General features: G+C 46.6%; 1 protein-coding gene across 3 annotated transcripts in view; it reads left to right on the forward strand.

The window, feature by feature from the left end:
* The first annotated feature begins 5,686 nt into the window (after window positions 1–5,686).
* Window positions 5,687–17,710, forward strand: part of RASAL2 (RAS protein activator like 2) — a 187,936-nt gene continuing 175,912 nt past the window's right edge. For 2 of the 3 annotated variants that reach the window (XM_055815344.1, XM_055815345.1), the window contains exon 1: window positions 5,688–5,921. In XM_055815344.1, the coding sequence (XP_055671319.1) occupies window positions 5,759–5,921 (163 nt within the window). In that variant the 5' untranslated portion in view covers window positions 5,688–5,758. Of the gene's footprint in view, window positions 5,922–17,710 lie in introns of all 3 variants that reach the window. The other variant, XM_055815343.1, reaches the window with a different exon arrangement.

The raw sequence follows: 17,710 nt of genomic DNA on the forward strand, positions 1-17,710 counted from the left end.
ATGATTAATGCCGACCTACATGCCATCGTTATTCAGGAGATGAGCGTTCATTTTATACAGCGACTTGCGCTGCTGAACGTGCGGTCTGGTAATTTTCCAGGTACTCAACCATTTGACTTGAGGGGTTTTTAAACATGCTGAATGAGATGTGATGTCTTGTGAGCACTGGAGTGGAGGCAGCAGAGCGGATTCTTCCCACCGTGGTGAATTAAGTAGGACATGCTGTCCTCCCAAGCGGAGTCTCTGACCCTCCCATGTCTCTGCAGGGTCACAGTTTGTTTGTTAACAACGTGTAGAGAAAAGGTAGGGCCAGTTGGTTGCTTCTCGATGGTCTGGATTTTCCTCTGAAATCACAATGTGGATTTCAGAGGAAAATTCAGGCTATCAAGGCCGGCTTATTCAGACCGATGAGGTTAGCTGATCGCAGGCCTGATCCTCACCCAGCAAAATCTCCGGGATTACTGAGCAAACTGCTACTATTTTCCCGATCAGCTGGGTTTTCCTCATTTTCTCTCCACCAGGATGGAAGGACAGGAGCAGCCCCAACCATCAAGGCACATTGTCACCAGTCCGGCAGACAGCGAGCGCCAAGTGTTGAGAGGACAAGTTCTCACAAGTCCCCATTTTTAGGCCGGGTTCCTGTTTCACGTGGCAGCAGGCTGGCCTCAGCCCCCCGCCCGCCCCAACCGAGCGGGACACGGCAGCTTGAAAGGGGCTGTCGAGTGAAGAACAGCTGAGAGCTACAACGATCCTGGCTGTGTATAAATAGAGACAGAGCTGTTATCCTGATGAAACGAGACCAGATGTTTCTCTGAAATCCCTCTTCCCCGCTAGTGAAAATTATAGTTTAGTTACAACAGGGCTAAGCAGGCAGCAAAATATTTTAGACCTACTAATGTTGGGAAGTCAAAGGAAACACCAGAGAAGGAAAATGCCTCGCTGGGGCAGGGGGTTCCAGGGCAGCCACCCTGCGATGCTGCAGGGATGGATCGAGCACGGTTGGGGTGGGTGCGAGCTGGAAGAGCCCCTCGCTGCCTTTGTTCTATTTTTCTGCTTCCTATCTCGGCATTAATGGCCCGAGTTTAAAGCCCATGCTGCGGCCGCTTTTGTGAGGTAGAAATTCAGTGTCAGCATATGTATCCTGGAGGCAGTTGGCAGGAGATGAAGGAGGGACGGCAGCAGCAGTTATAACTGGGCCTTGGCTCTTTAATATTTAACTTTCCCCAGTGCTGGGTTTTTTTAATCAGTTTGCGCATTATCTGCCATCCCTGTTCAAAGAAGGTTTTAGCACGGAGATTTCAGCGCTTAATCCCAGGGGCACGGAAAGCGGAAGAGTCTCTCTGAAGGTTTCAGGGCTCAATCTGGCCTCAATTACACCAGCCTAAATCAGCAAAGAGTGGCCACGGTGGACTTCAATGGGACCGCAGCAGGCTGGAGGTAACAAAATTAGGGGTCAGTCATGTATGCGGCCAGGAGGTGCCTCTGGTCCCTGAGGTTCCATCCATAGGGAGTCACCAGGAGGATGTAAGCATTGCCGGGCTGGCTCAGAATAAACGTTCACCTTGGGCAATAACCAGTGCCTGGCCGTGGCCAGCTGCAGATGCTTAGGAAGGGATATCGGAAGAGGGAGAGGATAAAGTGATCCTTCCTCCAGCATACCCTCCCGGCTCCCAGTAATCAGCAGTTGAGAGACTTCCTGAGCCGGAGGTTGCATGAATTTGTGTAATCCTTTTTTTTTGAATTCATTTATACTTTTGGCCTCCATGACATCCTGTGGCAATAAGTTCCACAATGTAATTATGTGTTGTGTGAAAAAGTATTTCCTTTTGCTTGCTTTAGACCCGGCTCCTGAACGTTTCTCTCCGTGCTCCTTTGCTCCGGCGTTGTGAGGAACAGGGTCCCCACCAGACCTCTTGGACCTCTTCAGACTTCTCAGTCTTTGCTTGCTCCAAGGTTTTCTTCTTCCAGACTGGAGTCTCTTCATTTTTCTAGTCTTTCCTCCTCATACGGTATCTATACCATCACTTCACTGCCTTCACCACCCTCCTCCATGTCCTCTCATTTTATTATTGCCTTTTGTTGAGATAAGATCACTGAAGTGAGACTTACTCACTCCGGAAGATGCAAATTCATTCTCCTGGAAGAAGGTCAGCTCAAAAGCTTTATTTTCTCAAGTCAGACTGACATGGTTCCATTTGTTCTACAGCACATGCAGTCTTCGGCTTAGTGGAAATACACTTGTCTTCAAACACTTTGATTTAACCTCTTCTGAGCAAACCTCCAGCCCTAATTTAACCACGTGGGTTAACGTGATAGCCACGAGCAGATCAACAAATGGGGCTGTTTTACACGAATGGAATTTCATGCATGGGCTTACATTACTGCTTATTTACACCTGCACAAATCTCCTGTGCCCTACTGGCGGAGAAGACCCCAGCCAGAACAGCTGAGCTGATGAGCAGCCTGAAACTCAGAAGTCTCTGATTTCCAGGACATCTTTATTTATAAAATCTGTCTATTTTTGCTACTGTCATGCCTGCAAAACCAGCCTTCCTATTTTAGTCATCTCTGCTCTTTATTATTGTTTATATTCACCAAACCCCACAAATAAAGGCAGAAGAATGGATTTTGTTCTCTGCTACCATGTGTATTTCAGAAACCTCACTATCCAGTCATTCCAGACCTTGCTGTTAGGATGGCTTGATCATACTTGCAGATACAACCGGTCCTCACTTGATGGGAACCAGTTGCTGGTCTCTTGCGCCGCTCCTGAGTAATTGTCATCCCAGGATTGTGTGGCAGCTTTTTAAAACTCCACTCTTCCCCTTTTGGCAGTAGCTTAGCAGCCACATCCTTCCCTCGCAACATGCCAGCTCCGCTTCTCCTCAAAGCAGCTCCATCCCCCTTTCCCCCTGCAGCTGCTTGTGCAAGCTCCCTGCAGCTGCAGCAGGTGAAGATCCCAGACTTGGGTGAGGGATGGAGAAGTCTCTGGGAGGCTGCGGGGAGAGTAGGAGGGGAAAACTTTGAAGAGTTTATTGGATTGTGGCCACTAAATGATAAACTTGGAGAATACGTATGTTGTATTATCAGCGCCAGTGGGAACGAGCAGCAGAGAGAGTGTAGGAAGGAAAAATTGGGTTTCCTACTGCTTTGCAGTATTATTATGGCAATTTATGCAGAAGTCTGCTCTGGAAGGAGTAGCCCACATACCCTTAGCTCGCAGTCCTTTGGAAACCACGATGCAGAGCATGTTTTGGGGTGTGAAGGAGTCAGGAGAGGTTACTGGGTGCCCCAGCTGTGCTGCTTCCATGCAGAACTGTGTAGAATCGCCCCGTGCTGGTCACAGTGGTGGAGGGACAAATCCTTACCAGATTTCAGCCTGGTTTAACTCTTCTTGGTTATAGGGGTAATTTTAAAATCCTTATTTCCCAAAGAACTGAGGCTGACACCATCAAGCTCACAGAATCTCTGTTTTGCCCTGATCCTGTGTCCCACCTCCTGCAACCTAAGGAAGCACGGAACTTGCTGGTGTGTTTCCAACAAAACAAACAGAGGGATAAAGGCCCAAGAGCAAACTAAGTCCTTGCAAGAAGAATGAAAACTGGCATCAAGGTAACGCAGAGAGATCCCACAAGCCTCACCACTGAGGGTCCCCGCCCTCTGCTAGACACCAGGCAGTCCAGGCCAGGCTGAGGTATGGATCTGTAGGAAACTGGGCTACACCAGCTCCGCCAATCACAAAACAACTGAACATTTTGAAGAAGGAGGTTTCTTTGTTTTTGCACTCAGCTTGGAAATCACAGCAGGGTGCATAGTCCCACCATACAATGAAAAAACTGCAACACAAACTCATCCTGTTTCAGAAAACGGGGCTCCCAACTGGGTAGAGAATGACCCAGTTGTAGGGCAAGATTCAGGTCAAGCTCTCAGTCAAGCATGAGAGAGAAACCCACAGGAAATGAGGTTTCATCAATTAATCATAGGGCTGGCAGGACTTTTTTTTTCTCTGTTGAAATGGTTAATACATCTTCCATCGCAGATGCGACTGTACCAGTGTGAGAGTACTCCAGCCTGGTTGGATCAGGAGGGCTCTGTTCACTGCTACTTTGCAAGTCCTCAGCTCCCCAGAGGAACTTTTGGGAATTCCCAAGACAAACCTTCAGTTTTTGGCAGAGCTGCAGGGCTTAGAGTTAAGACTTTTCAGAGGAAAGTTACTGCTCTTCAACAGAGCTGCAGTAACTCGCTGTGTGGACCCTCTTTTTCTGTTGTAGCACAAAATAAAACAAGGTGACAGGGCACGGTTAGAAAGTGGAGGAGCCGTACCTAGTTTAAAGCAGCTTTATGGCAGCGTAACTGCTATAGCTCCACGCTAATGCAACAGCTATTGCAATAAAGACAAATTGTTAGCCCCTTTGTACTGATGCAGAAGTTGTGTACGGAGATGAGTCCCTTGGACACAGCCCCTGCTAAGGAAGATAATCACTGAATCTGCACACTGGGATGAATTTACCCAGATCGTGTTGATCACGGACAGGCACAAACTCAGACCAAGAGATTACAGGGAAGAACCCAGATTAAGCTGAACCCTTTGACCACCCTCCCTGAAAATTCAAGTTACAATACTGCGATTTAAAAAGCGTTGTGGGATGCACACTATATTCACAGGTATTTTATTCTGGATTTTTAAAGAACGTGTACCTTAAAGCACTGGGAGCTTCACCAAAAAAAAAACCCAAAACCCAAACAACCAAAAACCCCAGAAAATTAAAAGCTGGTGTACTCGGGGAGATCAGTAAATGGACATTCAGAAAAAAGCAACCTGCAAGTCGCCTAAATGAAATGGATTTAATCCAGACCGCCGTCCTTTCTCTCCGGCACATAGCCTTCCCGTGTCCCTGAAAGAGACGGACTGTGTAAGCGCATGAAAGATTTACCAGCCCGCACCAGGCATGCTCCGAGGTGCAAACGCTGACAGAAGGGCTGAAGCGGGGGAACCCCCCACCTCACGCTGCTTTCCGGGGTACAGCCGCCCCCCCCCAAGCCCTGCGAGGCGGCCGGCAGGTCGAAGGGCCGCAGCCCTGCGGCGCCCGCGGCTCGGCCCCCGCTGGCTCCCCCCGCCTGCGGGCACGGCCGGCTCGCTCCCGCCAGCCTTCTCCCGCCCCCCCGGGCCCGCCGGGCAGGGGAAGCCGGGCGGCGGCTGCTGCAGCGCCGGTGGGGCCGGGCCTGAGGGGACCCCCCCCGCCGAGGGCCGTTTTGAACCCCCTCGGGGCGCGCCGCGGGAAGCTCGGCCGTAGCGAAGCGGTTCTGGGCAGGAGGCGGGCGCCGCAGGGCTGCAGCCGAGCCGCCGCTGCCCGCCATCCTCCGCCTCCCCCTCTCCCTCAGGGCAGGGGCGGTGGGGGTGTGTGTCCCGGCTCGCTGCCTCGGCGGGCGATTACTCTGGCCTGGCCGAGCCCCGCCGTCCACCGCTGCCCCGTCCGCGCGGGCGCTCGGCCCGCCACTGCTCGCGCCTGCTCGCCCGGGATGCCGCCGGCGCTGAGGGCGCGGTGGAGCCGCCGCCGCCGCCGGGCGCTGGAGCGGGTGGGCAGCGACCGCCGCCTCCTCCCGCGCTGACGCAGGGGGCGGGGGGCCGGGAGGCGGGGAAGGGCGGGGAGGGGCGGGAGGGATGGAGGCGCGCCGCGGCGCGCACTGAGGTGAAGCGAGGCGCGGCGCGGCCGGGGCGCAGCGCGGGCGGCGGCGGCGCCGGGTGCCCCCCCTCAGCATGGAGGCGCCCCCCGCAGCGGCGGCCGAGCCGGCAGCCTGGGCGGCCGAGGCGTTCGCCGAGCCGGAGCTGGGCTCGGAGGAGCTGGAGGCGGCGGGCGGCGCGCTGGACCGCGTCCTGCTGGAGTCGGTCTGCCAGCAGCAGGGCTGGGTCCGCGTCTACGGTAAGGGGGCGCCGGGGGGGGCGGGCCCGGGCCCCCGGGCAGGGCAGGGCCGGGCCGGGGGGGGGTGCGGCCCGCGGCCCGTTGCCGGCTGCGGTGGCAGGTTGGAAGTGGGGAGCGGCGGAAAACTTCCTGGCCCTAACTTCTTTCTCTTTTTTTTTTTTTTTTTTTCTTCCCCACTGCCGAAGCTCCCGGCTCCTTCCCCGCCCCTCTCGCGGTGCCGGATCCCGGGGCTCCGCCGCAGCCCGCGCCGTGCCCGCGGCGGACCCGTTCCCGCCGGTGCCCCGGCCAGGCAGCCCGCCCCGCTGAGCCGCCGCCGGAGCCGGCACCCGCGGGGGGCGGCGGGAGCAGCCGGGCATCCGCACCCGAACCTTTTGTGTCGCCGGGAGTCAAGTACAGGATGCGGGTGCACGCCGGGCTGAGCGCTCGCCGCCTGCCAGCGCCGGCTCTGATTAGTATTAATGAGGGACTGAAGGCCTGGGAGGCACTGATACGGTGGGTCCCGTCGCCCCAGACTTGCTGGTGGGAGTTAAATTGGCACCTTTATTATTTATGAAAAAGACTGTCTTCGGCAGTCTGGCCGGCGTACAGGACCCAGTGCTGTTTCCCCTTCTTTCCCAAACTCTCCCTGGTATGTAACCTTTTAAAACTAGCTTGATTTATGTGACCGGGCCTCTGGTTTGTTGAGGCTCCCAGCTGAAATGCAGTCAGGCTTAATCTCTCCATCAGCACCTAAATAGTGGAAATTCTGTTTTATCTTTTCCTTGTCTTTCCCTCTTGTTTGTCTTGGTAATCTAACGATAATTACTCCCACGTTTCAGAGTGAAGATCGCTGCAGACAGTGTCTTGTTTTCCCTCCTGTAACAAATTTGACGGTCCATCCTTGAAAAGGCAGCAGTTGTGTTTGCAGGGGCAGTTACTCATGTTACCATTGCCTAATACGATGGAGAGAGAACCTGTAAAAACACTTTCTTTTATCGGTACTTTTTTACATCAGATCCTGTCGTGCTGCTGGTTGTCCCTGTCGTCTTCCTCCCCTGCCCTGAACCCCAGGGAGGTTCTCCAGGTTTTCCCTGGCCTGTACAACTAGAAGCAAATGCTCTCAGTTACCCCTATCATTGATCTGTTACTGGTTGCATTGTTCCTGAAACACAGATGATATAAATAAGTTATCTACACCAACTCTGCCGGGTTTCTCGGCTGATGGCAGTTAATTATTGTGAGTACCACCAGCATTAGCCTTTGCATGTATCAGATGAGGAAGATCAAGCTGCAGGTTTTCTGGAGAGCACAGTCTGTGCAAAGACCTTTGTGTTTATTTTGGAAGCTTGAAAAGCTGGTGCAGTGGGACGAGGTTGTCTGTCTGCTTTCTGTCTGGTGCATCAGTGAGCAAAGTTATACTTAGCGCAATTAATTGTAATAGAAGTTTGGGATTTTTAGTAGTTTCCACCGTGTCTACCTTGCTGCTTCTTTGTGGCTTGCTTTTGTTAATCTCGGCCTAATGCTGAGACTCTAAAATGCAGCTTTCTAAAAAAAAAAATAAATTCTCTCTGTTGTCAGGGGAAGCTCCTAAGAGAGCAGATTGCCTTCAAATTGTTTGTTTGTTTAGAATACTTACCAAAGGTAAAATGAGACTGTACTTAAGAAGAGGACGTCTGGCACCAGCCTATCTGATTGTTACCCAAGGTTATATCTTGTATGAGTGGAAGCAGGAATGCGGTTTCAAAATTAGCCACAGCAAAAAACATTGCTTGTTGATAAAGTCACATGTTGTGCTGTGTTTGTAGCCTGATGCTAACATGTAGATAAATGGAAAAAAATTCCCTGTGACAGGGCAGCTAGCTCACAGGCTATAAAAATCAGCATAGACTTTAAGCATGTAAAAATACATCTCATAGCCCAAGGACAATAACTAATTATTCCTAGTCTGTGTTTAAAAACAACTCATTATCTCTCTCCCTCATAAAGAATCTGATATGTTAGTGTCTTTTCTTCTTCCCTATGAAATAGCAATCGGATTAGCTAGTATTTGTTTATTTCCTCCTGCTTATTAGCCTTTTTTTCTTGCATGAACACATCTGGAGAAGTTTGTGGACAATGAATCAAGCTGAAACTGTGCCATGTTTGTGCACAACTAAATATGGGTTACAAACCGATGAGTGACAAGTGTTATTTATAGGATTAAAAGTAAAGCCTTGCACAGTTGTTTGAGGAACCACAGCAGCACAGGGAAAGAAAACGGGAGCAGAAAGCTTAGCCTTATTGTCTGTATTGTCTGATAAACAATGAGAACACTAACACTAATTATTTCACCATGAATGGCTGGGGGAGGGAAGGAATATCTAGCATATGAAAAGTGGCAAAGCATTTTTCTAGCGTGGCAAGAAATGCAGCTTTTGATGTCATGTCGTTTCTTTTCCATGTGTCTTTACGGAACGTGGACTGCTGCGTTGCAGAGTTGTTCTAAATGAAAGGTGACTGTCTGAAAAGTGGCTCAGGGAGTGGAATCGCTCATTTTAAAGAAAGGAGTTCAGCAGTCGCTTAAAGACGGCTGTTTTTCTGTGCATCTCTCTTACACGGTGGTGCGCCATCCACTCTGTCTTTATCTAAGGAGTTAATTATTGGCATGAGGGGTGCTGGTCCGGTTGCGGAGCCAGTAAAACTTTGTAAGCACAGAGAAAAGAATTTAGTAGTAAAGTACCATCATTACTGGTCTCTGTGGCTTGCCAGCAGTATGACAGTGATGTGAATACAGTAGGACTTTACAATGTCTGGGATGTGATTTCAGTGTGACACTGAGGTCTTGTCTGACTTCACTACGAGATCTAAATCATAGTCTGGCTATTTTTGCATTTCCTGCGTTAGCTGCAGTAGTTGAAGTCTAGCTTTTTCATTCTGCGTTTTGGAGGTTCAGCAGCTTCTAGTAAAGGGAATTAGCAAGGACATTATCAAACCGTGGAAATACAGTTTCCTTACTGAAGGACAGAGTTTGTAACATAAGCAGTTTCCTCTAACCTGATGTTTGAATAGTGAAGGGGAACAGTAAATTTGCTTGTCAGAGTGATAGGTTTAATTGCTTCTGAAACATGAATCATGTGACTGTTGTTAGATGATGTTTCCAAGAACTAGTTTTGACACACATCTAATGTTTCTGTAAAATACCGTATCAACATGTGTTCTGGATGATGGCTTTCTTTCAGATTGATGGCGTGTGTGTAATGGGTGGGAGGGAAGAGGTGGCTTGCCTGGATTAATACTGTGATTTTTTTTTTCTGTGTACAAGGGATAACTGACTGTTGAAAGCATCCACCAGTGTTTCAAGGTCTTTTTCTCTGCTCTTTGAAACAGACTTTGGGAGGAGGAGGAGGCAGGGGAATAACTGCATTTACAGCATTCTCAGTGCTATCTGTGAAAACAGAGCAATTATATTGCTTGGTGTGGTTGACTGAACATTCATGGATTTTGTAGCAATGAATTATAAAGCCAGAATCGCAGCATTGTTGTGAAGTGTTGCATGTGATGGGGACAGAATTGGATTTTGCCTGACTTACAGTCTGTGTCTAAACAGGTTGTAAACTTCTGTAACAGAAGTTGTCAATTTAGTCTCTAATGTGCATGCTCTAAGCTCAGGGCAAACGCTTGTGCTAAAATTTCAGAATGGGAATTGCTCAAATATGTAGAAAATAGCATGGGGAAGAGTGTTCTTGAATGTTCATCCTGCAAATAGACGTTGTTGCTCTGGGCCTTATCTGGACTAGGAAGTGTCTTTCTCTTTTAGCAGTGGTGCTAAAAGATGATAGCAGTTGTATGAACGTGAGCGCAGGTCGGACATGGACATTTTCATCACCTTGTCCTCTAATCCTCTGAGCAGTTTGGAGACATTCCTTGCTGCCAGAATGAGCCTCCTCATCCCTTCTTTCCTGGCAGAAAGAGAAGGCTCTTCAAACACAGGCTTGAAGGGCTCCATGTTTTTTCATGGGTATTGATCTACAGGCAGAGCTTTGCTGGCTCTGACTGCAGAAAAAGCCCTAGACCCAGTGCAACCAGACAGAAACGTCTCTTGGCTGCCTCAGACCTGAGTTCCAGGCTTTTAAGTATTGGCCCTCAGAAAATATTAGACTCATGCTCAAGACTGAAGCCACAGCAACGCACAGTGTCATGTGGAGATTAAAAAATAGCTGTGGCTCGAGCACTGAAGAGAAGCATCTCCTAATCATGTGAAATTCAGTTCGAAAGCCCAATTTCTGTCAGTTATCCATTCCAGCAATCTATCGTCTACTTTGCTCAGCTCTTGCATCAATGACTCCAACTCTGTTCTCAGAGTTTTCTGGTTCTGTACAGCTTGCCTCTCTGCGGCTCTGTAGGTAGCTTGATCCCTACCTTTTTTTTTTTTTTTTTTTTGCTGCTCTTCCACTGCTTGCAGTTGTACCTAAAAATGCAAAGATTATCCATTTCCAAACCATCTCACTTGGGATGAGCAGCAACAGGCTTTGATAATGAATAGCATGTCATTGTCAGCACATCACCTCCTCCCAGCGCTGCTCGTGCTGTTGGCCAGCTTTTTCCGAGGTGCTCATGGGAGGATGGTGAGTGAGAGCCTTGACCCTCCCCAGGGTCCACCCGAGCCGGTGGAGATCCCACCAGGTGGCGGCATCTTCATTGCGGTGGTGCAGGAGCTGCTGCGGGTGCCCGAGGCTGCCTGAAGCAGGCTGGGGGATAGCGTCCTCCACTTCAGAACCTTATCACTCATCTCCAGAAGCTCAATTAAAAAGTAATCTGGAGGCTGTATAACAAGGGGTAGGTAAGAAGGGTGTATTTAATGTAAAAACCAAAAAAACACTCATAACAAATTGAAGCGGCAAGGCAATCTGATATAATTGAGGGGTGGCTGTTACAGCTGTAGAAGGTTTTCTTCTTGAGATGCGTGCAGGTAGCGTAGCTGGGCTACTGTCTGCCGCTGCATTTATGAGTGTGTGCTCATAATTCCTTGCAGGAGGTCGTTTGCTGTTCTGAAGACCTTAGTGGGAGATAAGCTGAAGGTGCAGATGAGACCCTTGGAAAGCTGGAAGGAAGCTGAAGAGCTGCACAGCGTGTCTGGCAGGCGGCCTTGTACTGGGAAGCGTTCATGAGCATTTCTTTCCCTTCAGATCAATAGGCTTGTTTTTAACTCTCCTAGAAAGCTGGTGCAGAAGCAGGCTTAGAGGATAAACCTTGTTGGGCCAGGAAATGTCATTTCCCATGTGTTTGGACAGTGCTGCTACAGTGATACACCTTCAGGTACCGCTGCAGTGCAAATGCTAAATAACAGAAGCATAAAGCTTTTTTTCATTTTGTTGAGATGATAAACAACAACGATTTCTGGTTGGTGCCCCATTGTAAAAGGTAGAGTTTAATCAAAAACAAGTTTTAATTGACTGCATTTGCTACAGATTAAACAACAGGCAGGTGTGGACAGAGATACTGCTTTTCCTTGCCAGCCAGCAGCAGGGAATGTCAAAAGATGCGACTGAAGTGCTCTTACAGGTGATCTGCTCATACCTGCTGTATGACAGCTGCTCGCCTAGCTGGTTTTGACTGCAGGGAACTCTTGCAAGTGCATAGGGGGTGAATTAGGCGTCCTCTGCTACCACAGCTATGGCGTGTCTGCTTACTTTCTTGTGTATTTGCAGTGGTGATTTGGAGTGCAGCTGAGGGCTGGATATGGCCTGTTTTCTTCTTTGTTGCTTTACTCCCAAACTTTATTGCAGAATTAGCCCTTTGACGTTCAGTCTGTTTGCCCATCCTTTTTTAAGGAACATGGATGTTAATTTATGCACGAATGGATTTTTTACAATTTTTTTTTTTAGGAGTTTTTAGCTGGGCTCTTTCAGCTGCCTGTGTTGTTGCAAATGTTGCCTGGGTTACTAATTTATTAAGTCACTTAAATATTTGAAGTCATCAACAATATTAGAGTGTGTTGGGGAAAATGAGGATGGCATTATTTTAAAACAGTAGTTTCCTGACTCCTGTATTTCAGTCACACTATTTATCTCTGGCTGAACATTTTCATGTGGTGCTGTTTCCTATTTTTAAACAATAGAGGAAAAAAAGGGAAGATAAGAGGAGCATAACTGTGACCCATTGACTTATTATGAGATCATGGGTTCCTTTCAACCGATATTTATAGTTTTTTTAAAAAATAGCTGAGATTTCAGCATTTTCTGGCATGTATGCCTTTTTAGCCCCAAGGTCACAGAGTTAAGCTCTCATCTGAATTCTTTCAAAATCCTCTGTAAAAGCACGTAGTAGTCATGGAAATAAGATTTGTATCTGCAAGGAAAGTAACCAAGTGAAAAAAAAAATACTGTGTTTTGGTTTGTAAACTTCTCACAAAGTCCTCTTGTGTGTTTTGACACCCCCCCTATCTCAGAAGGCCTTTATAAAAGTGATCAGGAGGGAATTACATTTGTTAATTCTCTTTAATGGTGTTTCAAAAGGTCACGAAACTGTAGAAAGGCTCTTCTCCAAGTTTCAGGATTATTTTTAATTATAAAGCAAGTTGGAGTAGTGCAAGTAATGAGCTCTTGGAGGTGAAGGGGGTCTTTGCACTTAAGTAAATGTAAAACCAAGTCCTGGATTTAGATCCCTTATTATCTAAAGAGACTACTTTTTTTTTTTTTTTACAGCTGGGAATACCCTATTAAAAATTAGCTCTTACACTGCAAGAACTGGCAGGCACTTAGTTAAACACATTAATTCTGCAAACTGTGGGAAAACGACACCCATTTCAGCAGATGTGCAATGCGTCTGGTGTAGATTTGCATAAGAATGCATATGCTTCTCTGTTAGTTTCTGGCTTGATTAAAACTTGCAGGCACCTTTTCCCTTCCTGTGGTGCTGTGTCTGCATTCTTGGACATTAGCGGTTTAATTGAAAAAGCCCCATTTTCTTCTGTGTTAAGATAATTAGTTTTATTTACGCAGTACTGCACGGTAGATGTGCTTGGCGTTTTACAGACAGAGGCTGCTTTGCTTGCCTTCTGGAATTTGTAGCCTGGACCATAGAAGAAAGGAACCGGCAGAGATGAAAAATGGCAAGTGTGTTTGGAAGTGGATGGAGGATTATGTGGCAGAGTATCAGGAGGTGGGAGGGGATTGTGTCTATTGAGTCCTTGCTTCCAAGGAGGTCTGGGAATGGAATCAGTACTGTGGTTGAGAGAATGAGAAGTGTTTGGGAACCTGTGACTAAAAATGATCACCCATCTCTTGGACTTAATCCTTCCCAATGTTGGGATTTCATGTAACAGTCCAAAAGATTGAGCAGAACCTCTGCACCTCGGTCCCGTTCCCAATCTGGATGGTACAAAAAAAGCATAGAAAATTCTTTCAGGTAGACAATAGATACTGTAGCATTACCTGAGAGAGCTTTCCATGCTCTGAGTAGCAGGGAATTTTAGCAAGGTGCGGGGAGGCAGGGTATTGTAAAAGATGAGAACTTGGATTTTTGACTTGGAAGTTTCTGATAAGGAGAGAGAAACTAATTAGGAAGTGACATTTTGCATAGGTGTGACAGATACTGGATGCCCACCACCCCAATCCATGGCTTTGGGAGAAGAGGTTTTGTGTCAGGGCTGTTTTTAGGGTTTGGGTTGGTGGGGTTTTTGGCATGAAGGAATGAAAGACAATTTAGCAGTATTCTAGACAAAGCTTAATGCTCCAGGAATGCTGGTCTGGAGCTGTGCTGCCCTGTCTCTCCTGCTGGCAATGGTTTTTTGTAGGCCTGGTAGCCAGCGGAGCACTTTTGGGTTGGCCAGCACCAGAGGGAGTGTTACCTTGCCAGATGAGAAGTGGTTGTATTGCCTGCATGCAGCACCTTTAGCTTTGTCATTTTATCAGGGACAAAGTATTTATTGGTGTGGAGGTGAGAAGGAACGGGAGGAAATACTCTTGGTAGGGGTTGGTGGGACTGAGCTGTCGCTGGATGGCAGTGAGCCAGCTTGCACCCTTAACGGCTTCAAGCTCTCCTGCAAGAGGACTGATGCCCCCCAGCTCTAGAATAGCAGTGTTTTTGTTTAGGCTGAATAAGTTGGAAAGCCTAGAAATTTATGCCATATCCGTTTTTTGGGATATCCTTCACAGAAGAACTTGAAGTGACTACATGGAATATAACAGTGTAGCTGCATTTTTCCTCTTAGGAAACACATCTCCTTTTGCCAGTGAGGGTTTGGAGGAAATATAAATGGGACGGGTACTTCTAGAGGGATTTCTTTTCCATAGTTGGTACTTGTATGGCAGGTAGAGTTAAAAACCTGCTTGCTTTCTCCGGTTTCTCATTACTTGAGTCAGTGGATTGGCTTGAGATAAGCAGAGGTAATTCACACCCTCATTTAGCTGACTCTTTAGTACACTGATACCTGTTTCAACAAGATAGGCTACAGCTGCTGTGCTAGTCAGCACAGCCTATCCTATGAGGCTTTGAGGAAAATGTGTGGAAAATAGCAGTGGCTGGGAGGGCTGAATCCAGTTCTTGAATTCTTTAGGGAATGAAATGATCACTTTGCTTCAGTTTTGGGTACCATTTTGTCACAGCAAATGGTGACTGCTCTATTAGCAATTTCTTTGCTGCCCATTGGGGTAAAAGAAGGAAGGATCAGTTCCACTTTCACCATTCATTGCCTTGCCATGTCGGTGCATCCAAAGCATTAATGGTTTTATTTGAGAGGGCTGCTGTGAGCTGGGAAGGTGAAGAAACGAGGCACAAGTATGTCAGATAACTTGCCCAAGGACTTAGGAGAAACTTGGCAACAGAGGTCAGATCTCCCGAGACATCTACAGTGCTTTGCTTGCATACTTGAGTTGCACTGCTTCATGTTTGGGATACCTTTAAGCCTGCTACTGTACTTGGATCCTCTTGTGACTATTAATAATCCTCTCAAATACCCTATTAGCTGCCAGATCTGTAGGTCAGTGGGGCAAGATGCTCTCAGAGAGGAAGCTTTCATTCAGGTGATTGTCTGCTCTACTCCCTGCCCACCCTGTCCCGTCCCCGCCCCCCCCCCCCCCCCCCCCCCCCCAAAAAAAAAAAGACCACCAAAAAAACCCCAATCAAAAACCCCAATGGTGAAGTTCTGTTGACCTTCAAAATGTAATAAATTTATCTCATTACAGTGATAGCAGGCTGGACTGCTGGTATGTAGGAGTTTGGATAGCTGGCATTGATTACCTTAATTTGTGGACAGGGCAAGGTGTTTGATTGAATCATTATTTCCAAGTAGGTAACTTCACTGTTGACTGGGGGAGGAAAATATATTGTGGATCGAGACTGGAAAACCATAGAGCAAGGATTAAATCACCTGAAGCTCTAACATCCTTTCCATGGCATGTGAGACCCTGTGCCACTGTGTTGGCTTTGCCAACGGTTGACTGACCCATAGTAGTTTTCCATGTTAGTTTGGTATTTTATCTTGATATGCAAGAGTACAGTGCGGTACAGGCACTATGAAAGAAGAGGAGACAAAAAGCTTCCTGAAAAGATGTTTATTTACATTATGAGGTTATACCTCAGGCTGTACAGACAAGCTGCTGCCTTTGCTGTCTTTCCTAGCTTGCTTGGGTATACTGGAACACGTACATCACGTGCTAAAAGTACAATGTGCTCACGCTTGCTAAGAAATCATCAGACTTCCTCATCAAATAATACCAAGCATTTGCTATTTTGAGGTAGTTTTCTGTAACTATTTTCTATCTTTTTGTTAAGCATGGTAGGTAGTTGATAAGTCTCTTGGAAAATAAGAAATCAGGAAAAATGGAATGGTATCACCAAAACAGAAATAGAGAGCTATGGCAAAAGGCTGTGGTGCTTAAAGAAAATAGTAGTACTTAAAAAACCCAGCATCCTTTTGAATCGGTCTTGAGAAGATTTATCTTCTAGGTGGCATAAGCTTATGGACCCTCTTTCGCTCTTGCTGTCTGGCAGCACTTGTGTAGGATGCTGGTGAGATGTGGGGTGATTGATTACCCCGTTGAATGGATTTCATGGGCTTCTTCCTTAACTCCTTCCATTAGCTAAGGCCTTGCTCACTGAAGTTTTCAAATGGCCTAAACTCCTTGGAGGTAATGAGTTTTATATCCCATATAGTAAGGTAGCAAAAAAATTTTATGGTCTTGCCATAAATATTTATGTCAGTTTTCTTTCACATGCCCTTGGCTGGTGACTCCTGCTTAAAGAAGCCCCTGTGGTTGTTCACGTCAAGATCTGTAAGTAGTGTCGAAGCAGTGTGAACTGAGGCTGTTTCAAACCAAACTCTTCTCATTCTGATTCCAGTTGCTGCTAGTTTCTCAATTTATAACCATTAAGTCATTATAACCATTAAATCAAATTAAGGAAGAAAGCCTCTTTTTTTTTTTTTTTTTTTTTTTTTTTTTGTCAGCCTAGACAAGCTTTATAGACGGAAGTTAAGCATTTTCCGCTCTAATTTCTTTTCTTTTTTTTGGACTTGCTAATAGGGAAGTCAGGAATGTGAAGTAAACAGCCTCTGTTCGCTGAAATGATGAATGTGTAGGAGAAAGGAAGGATGATAAGAGGGAAATGAATATTTTTGATTCCAGCCCAGTGATGGAAAGGAGAAGTTTGCATGCTGTAAATATGAAAATACATCTGAAACTTTAATGGAAAAAAATTTTTTGAGAGGAATGCAGTAACAATAGTTTAATGCCTAAGTGGTATGAGCATGCATTAATCTTCCCTATACCGGCACAACTTCCTTTCTGCTGTTTCTTTGTCAGAACACATGACTTTTTCTGTGTTAAAAAATAGAAAAGGTTGAAAATAGAAAACTGTCTGAAAATGTAGTACAACTATCAAGGATAAATGTTTAGTGCAAGAGCAACATTCACCTGAAGCCTTGTGTCTCAAATTTATGTAGATCCTGACTTCATAGGGTGTTAGGCCAGTTATCTCAAATTGTATGTTTTCCTAATTTGGGTTTAATAGCTCTCCTGCCATCTTTAACTTAATGCTCTGAAGGAGGAGGCATCCAGTCATGCGTAATTTTTGCCTATACGAGCCAGAAAGCAACTGCGAATTATCCATAAGCAACTAGAAAGAGGTTATCTCCTTAGTTCTATATTGTGACTTAAACATTTATTTTAAAATATATTTTAAGCCCTGTCTATACAATGAATTTGAAGTGCAGAAGTTGTTACTGTCAAGAGACAGTAACTGTTTTCATTGCAGTGGTCCATCTCTCTGCTTTGAATGAGTTTGAAGCCTGGACACAGAGAGTGCTCTAATGGGAGTTAAGGTAGCTTCCCGTGTGAGTAGGTAGGTGTTCCTATAAATAGCTGCCAAGAATTAAATTGACCTACTTCTTCCTTGCTGAAAAACTACTTGCTATGATTGCAGGTTACATTAGCTGGGATGTTTCACTAACATTTTGGGGAAAAAAGTTGAGAGTGGACTGATGGACCCTAGTTTTCTGTGCGTTTGGGCTTACGACCTTGGACAGCCAGCTCTGCAGGATTAGCAGAGGTATCCGCTGGCCCGCTGTCCAGGCCACGAGATCTCTTGGCTGACATCCATCCACTTGTAGAACATAACCACCACATCTGTTTACAGATAAATCTGTACCTAGATGGCTCTAAGATAACTTTGGGATGGATCTTAAATTAAAACTGCGGTGAGGGGGGTTGTTGGGAGTGTGTGTTATATCCAATAACATAAATCTTTGCTGTCAAGGTTGCTATTGTTGTTGATGGAGTTTAGAAGGGTTATCATGAGTTCAGTCTAAAAAGCATGCAATTATGTTTATAAAA

The sequence above is a fragment of the Falco peregrinus genome, chromosome 10 (assembly GCF_023634155.1).
Source record: "Falco peregrinus isolate bFalPer1 chromosome 10, bFalPer1.pri, whole genome shotgun sequence".
In the NCBI taxonomy this organism is placed as follows: Eukaryota; Metazoa; Chordata; class Aves; order Falconiformes; family Falconidae; genus Falco; species Falco peregrinus.